At 43.7% G+C, this 6,204-nt stretch overlaps 1 protein-coding gene across 1 annotated transcript; it reads left to right on the top strand.

Moving 5' to 3' along the window:
- Positions 1 to 480: 480 nt before the first annotated feature.
- Positions 481 to 4,529, top strand: LOC123153367 (uncharacterized). Its single transcript, XM_044572521.1, has 3 exons — positions 481 to 511; positions 640 to 1,266; positions 4,217 to 4,529. The coding sequence occupies exons 1-3, from the start codon at positions 481 to 483 to the stop codon at positions 4,291 to 4,293; spliced, it is 735 nt and encodes a 244-aa protein (XP_044428456.1). The 3' UTR covers positions 4,294 to 4,529.
- The last annotated feature ends 1,675 nt before the right edge of the window (positions 4,530 to 6,204 follow it).

The raw sequence follows: 6,204 nt of genomic DNA, 5'->3' as shown, positions 1-6,204 counted from the left end.
ACAAATAAAGTTTCACCATGCATAACTCAAAGTTTTTTCATACAGAATGTATGGACTAAACGGACACATTGTCATATATCGACAATCACTCCAACATGTCGTTCCATCCATCCAAGACTTCATGTCGAGACGCTGAGAGGCTATCCATGTTCGGACGTCTTCCCGCGACATTTGTCCTTCTCCGTAGAACATCCCTCTTTTTCTGATGACTTCCTTCATGATGATTTGGGCAAGTTCGCGTTGGATGTTATAGAACTCAGCTCGAAGTCGATGATCCTCAATATCTCCTATGTCCTTTGCCCATTGTAAAATATGGGCATCGCCGGATCTAGGTGACATGCGAAGGTTCTGGTGATCCCGTCAGTACTCCAGCATGTGGTGTAGGACATAGAATCCATCATTCACTACACCACAACACTTAATTAGGGGCAGTTAACTGCCGGGATAAATAGTGGGTTAAGGACAAACTATCTGCCAGGGATGTCGTTACTGCCGGTAGAAGTACTTGAGGGCAATAAACTGCCGGCAGAAGTGTAGGAACGAGGGCGCACAAACTGCCGGCAACGTTTTTGTTTGTAAGGACACAGTGTCTGCCGTCACAACTAAACTATGGCCCACTATGTGCCGGAGTGTCTGTAGGGCGCGAGACTGAAATTGGCCCAGTTGCGCGCGTACCGCGCGAGAGGCCCGCGAAAAGTTTGCACCAAATAGCCACCGCCCCAAATAGGTCTTCCCCAAATCGAACCCTCATCCACACTGTCCTCTCCCACACCAACGCCGCCGCCCCCGCCCCCGTCCTCGTCCGCCTTAGATCTCCACCGCCGACGACGACCCCCATCGGTGTCGATGGCGCCCGATGCGTCGAGGTCGACGTCGCCTCCTTCCATAGTCATGCGAGGTCGAATCCTCGGCTCCCTCCCTTCGACACCACCGATGGTGTGTCGAGGTGGATCCGTCGATGTCGCCCCCCTCTCCCGCACCAGACCCCGCGGAGAAGTCCGAGCCTCCTCCATTGGCCTGCGAGCGTGGCGATGACAAGCGCTAGAGGAACCGTTGCTGCTTGGCTCCTCCGCTGTCTCAGGGTCGTCGCGCCACCACCATGCTGTCGCGCTCCTATTCTCCGCAGCCCTCCACGGCTCGGCGCTGACGAGGACCGACGGGATCCCCGCCACTGCTTCCTCCACCCAGCGGCGAGAGCTGTGCCCGCTCTTCACTACGCCGGCACACCACGCTGCTCAGATCCGTCATGGTGGAAACCCGATACAGGTGGCCTTCCTTCAGATCTTTTTTGGTTTCTGTCGAATTTGTCAGCTGCTCAGAGGAGGTGAGGCTGTTATTCTTTTTTGTTTGATGGGAGTTATTCCCAACTTATTGTTTGGTCGATTTTTTTCCTGCTACCATGGACAGCCAGCCACCATGGCCTCTGAACTTTTGTCTGTTCGTGAGCTTGGAGAGCTGACACTTCGCTTTTTTGTGCCTATATTTGGCCACATTGTTTCTTAGCAAATATTCATCATCTAACATTATACATATGATTCTCTGTTTTGCCACTGCAGTGGAAGTGAGTAGAATACGTAGGGAAAAAGAAGAAGGAAACAACAGTCTTGCAAGCTAATAAAGAAACAGTAGCTTGCTCACAAAATTTCCATGAGTGGTAACGCTTCTCTTCATACATATAATCTGATTTTCGCCACTAATAATTAGAAACTACAGGATTGTAGACACACTGATTTATTTGAGAGGAACACAAGTGAATTTTACCTTAGTTATGCCAGTTCTATTTTCTTTCAGAAAATCCTTTTTATGGATTGATGGTGGGACTTGGGATTAAACATATACATGTGTGGAAGCTTCTCTTTGCATAATTTTGTTACTGATGCATCTATATTTTTCCTCTTAACTTGGGGCTCTTTTAAAAAGGAAGCACCTCATGTGTGAGAATTGGTTGTATTTACTATTTTCTATACAACCTGAATGTACTAGAAGGATCAACATTATACATATATACACACTGGAAGTCTGAAAATATGCTGGCAAAGCTACTTGCTTTGAAAGAAGCAATAAGGTTTATATTCAGCGGGACTGCAATTGTGACACCTTATAGCTACAACTCCTCTTGAAATTGAATTGTGGAAGGATGTGTCATATTGGAAGTGAAACTGTGTGCATGTAAGCTCTAATCAAGCTCTTCTGGTGAAATTCAACTTTTTTACGACATAGTAACACAGTTATGTTTGATGGCCATGAAGGCATCAACACAAACACGTGTTTTTAATTCACTCATTTATTGTATGGTTTTGAATCATGTTAGACACATCCTAGTTTTGGAATTGAATTGAACTGTCTAAACATACAGACACCTGCGGGTCCACATCCTCCATGTCCTCTGCAATGAAGCAACAGAGCATCTACCCTCCGCAATGTTCTTCCCCTGGATCAATAGCGCTGCCTCCTTTTCCCTTTATTTGTCAGGTGAGATTTCATATTTTGTGCCTTTTTTCTTCCGAGCTAGTTCTACTGTCATCACCAAAAGAGCAGGCCAGCAATTTGGAATATCTGATATAGTTGTTAGCTTGTGCTGCTACGAAATGTGTAAAAGTGTAATAGTCCTGAAATGGTTCTAAAAATGGAACTAAAAATAAACATAGATGAACACTAGTACTGTTAGTAGCCCTTCAGATCGAAGGACAAGGACCATTGTTGATTAATAAGTGCATAGCTTAATTAGATTCGCTGACACCTGACTAAGTTGTTGAGTTGAGCTATGGAGTTCATTTTAATTTGAGAAGAAAGCTAATCATTTTAAGTCTTCAGTCCACCTGTTTAGTCCACCTGACTAAGTTGTTTAGTTGATGCCCCAAAGTAGAACCATCTTTGTTTGTGTTGTGTGAAATACGATATGTGTACAGAACAGGTGCTGTGCTTTTATGGTATAGATGATGACATTCTTACTGCTATTTTGGTTTTTGTATTTTCTGAAATGACATGTTTCAGTTCATTATATTGTGTTGTGTGATGGCATTCCTTCTCCATATTGTATTTCTTGTTGCCTGTACTAGATACGGGTGATATGCATTTTGTTACTACATTTTTTCCTTAATAGAAGTATACTTTCTGTCGCATGTTAGGCAATTTTAGTGAAACTGGTCAAGAATTGACAAGAGTAGGATGGATAAAGCTAGAAGTACACAAGCACATATTGATGGGGTAAAGAAATTCATAAATTTGGGAAGTGACCTGACCTGAGAGGCGGGGTGGCTTGGCGGCTGCCAGCGACTTCCGAGCAGGTGGGCAAGAGCAGCAATCTTGACCTGTTCCGTCGGCGCAAGTAATCGGTTCCTCGATGCTTCCTTTCACCCCACAGTATACGCGTACAGTGCTGCATTACCTTGTCATTCCTGGAGACTCTGTACAAATGTTTATCTCAGTGCAAGAAAAAGAAAGATTTGAACTGAGCATGTTTTGCCTATTTGCACATGACAGATTTTTGGCTTCGAGCTAGAACTCAGTGTTAAACTCTACTATTAGTTTTGGCTTGCTGCACTGTTAGAGGGTATTCTCTTCAATGAATTCTATTAAACACAAGCTAAGATGCATGAGATACAGAGAGAAATCAGTAACCAACGGTTATTTCATTAGTTTTTTCTTCTATATACATATGATATACACTATATATACGTAGTTTTTAAAATTGATGTGGGCCTGCCCCTGCCTATTTGCACAGAGTTTTGCCTATTTGTACTGTTGTACTCTGTATAGTATAGAGTTTTGCCTACTTGCGCTACCGTATTGTGTATAGTACAGAGTTTTGCCTATTTGTACACAGCTTTGACTATTTGTTCAAAATAGTACTATATAGAGTGTTGCCTATTTGTAGAGTTTAACTCGGTGCAAAAAAATGATTCGAACTCAGAGTACTAAATTAACTCCAGAGATGATGCTATACATGTTTAACTCAGTTTTAGTCATTGCTTTTGCAAGTCAATTGTACAGGTTCCTGTTTTCCTTATTTGCACATGAAGATATTGTATGTGTACTTCAAACAATTCCTGCTTGATCTAATGATGTAACATTGCTTGCAGTGATGATGAAGTGATGCACATTTAGAAGAGTTCTATTTATGCCGATGAGTTAAACTGCAGCATGTCAAAATCTTTAATGTGCTAATTTAAAATCTGAAACGAGAGCTCCATTTTGAGTTTCTTATTTGTTGCAGGTTTCCCTACAGAAGTTGATGGGGGTTTCGAAGATCTTCAAGCTGCTGAAGATTTGGGAGATTCGGAAGATCTTTAAGCTGTTGAAGATATGGTAGAGTGATTATGCTTTGTTTGTGGAACCTATACACTTGCTCTGCTCATTTTGCCGGTTGTTAGGCCACAATATGCTCATTTTGGTTGTGTGGCACCCCAGAAACATATGTTCTTTTGTGGCACACATGTAGAAACATATATGTATTGTACCTTTTGTGGCACAACCTGCTTATATATATATGGTTGTTATGTTAATTTATCGAATTGACTTTAAGGTTTTGGATTGAAGTGTATGGATGAGACATGTTACTTTGATTGAAGTGTATGGATGAGACATGTTACTTTGATTGAAGTGTATGGATGAGACATGTTACTTTGAGTGAAGCGTATGTATAAATTGTGTAATATGTACTGATTGTTTGAACATAATGAATGAATATTACATTAGGGATGCCTATAACTATTTGGTAGTGAAATCTATGTGCCGGCATAAAAACTGCCGGGTAAACGAGCTTCTGCAGGCAGTTGGACTGCCGGTAATTGATGTCTCATGTACTTTGACCAATCTGCCGGGAGAAAACAAACTGCTGGCAAATAGACGGGCAAGGGCAAAGAAACTGCCGGCAAAAAATTATATGCCGGGAGAAGTTATCCCCGGCAGCCGTTCTCATGGCGGTTCTATCTGCCGGGGGAAACACTGTCCTGGCAGTTTACCTGCCCTTGAAAGTGCTTTCTCCCGGCAGTTTTTCTGTCCTTACATCAGTGTTGTGGTGTAGTGATTAAGAGAATCGTTCGGTTGCTGGATGCAGCAGAAGTCGGTCTTATGGCCGAAGGCAGCCCTGCTGCCCCTTGTCTTCTTGTCCTTGACCTCTCCACCCCTTGCTTGGTAGTAAAACATAGCACTGTCGAGAACATCCTTGATGTGGGTGTAATCCTTTTTGTGAATGTTCTTCGACGAGTCCAAGTAAAGAGCGTGGGAGAATCGGGGGTAGAGGATGATGAGTAGTCTTGAGTTTGTTAGGAAGCCGTTGTCTCTTTGCTTTCTGTTCTACACCGGCTCCGCTCCCCGAGGCAGCGTTGGTCTCAGTCGCAGCGCCGGTCTCGGTGACGGTCTGAGTCTCAGCGCCGGTCTCAGTCTTAGCACCGGTCTCAGTCTCAGCGCCAGTCTCGATGCCGGTCTGAGTCTCAGCGCCGGTCTCAGTCTCAGCACCAGTCTGCATGTCGGTCTCAGTCCCTGATGCCACCGGTTGATCGTCGGCAAGGCTAAAAAATTCTTCTACCGCCCAGTAGACGTCGTCGCAATCACCAGAACCCTGTCCTTCATCATTGCTAGCCATGTTTCCTACGATTAAATGTAGTAAATTAATTCTAGACCTAATAAAATGAATAATGACATACAAAAGGCCTATGTTTTGTAGGAACGTTGACTCCTTCCTGGTGCGGAAAATCCCGGGCACTCGATATGTCCTAGTTTGTAGCACTCAGCTTCATTCAAACAACAAAGCCACTTGGGCACAAACAACATGACCACTTCAATGAAAAGATATACTCAACAATAAAAGTCTAGGAAGGGATCATCTTTAAAATAAAACTTGCCTAAATAACCTAGACAATTAACCTAATTAAACTAGTTAACCTGACTAGTTCTCTGTCAAAGCCCAAACTAAATTTTTGCACTAACCTAGGTAATTAACCTAATTAAACTAGTTAACCTAACTACTTCTCTGTCAATGCCCTAACTAAATTTTTGCACTAACCTAGATAATTAACATAATTAAACTAGCTAACCTATGCATGAGAGAGAGAGGAGAGGTGGGGGCTTACAGATGATGGCTCCAGTGGTGTCGAGGGAGGTAGTGGTGGCGAGGGAGGCAGGGGCGTCTTCGGTACGGCGAGGGAGGCAGTTGTGGCGAGGGAGGATCAGGTGGCGTCGACGGCAGCTCCGGTGGTGTTG

Source organism: Triticum aestivum, chromosome 7A (genome assembly GCF_018294505.1).
Source record: "Triticum aestivum cultivar Chinese Spring chromosome 7A, IWGSC CS RefSeq v2.1, whole genome shotgun sequence".
Classification (NCBI taxonomy): domain Eukaryota; kingdom Viridiplantae; phylum Streptophyta; class Magnoliopsida; order Poales; family Poaceae; genus Triticum; species Triticum aestivum.
The sequence above is the reverse complement of the archived record's forward strand: the minus strand, read 5'-3'. Positions and strand labels throughout refer to the sequence as shown.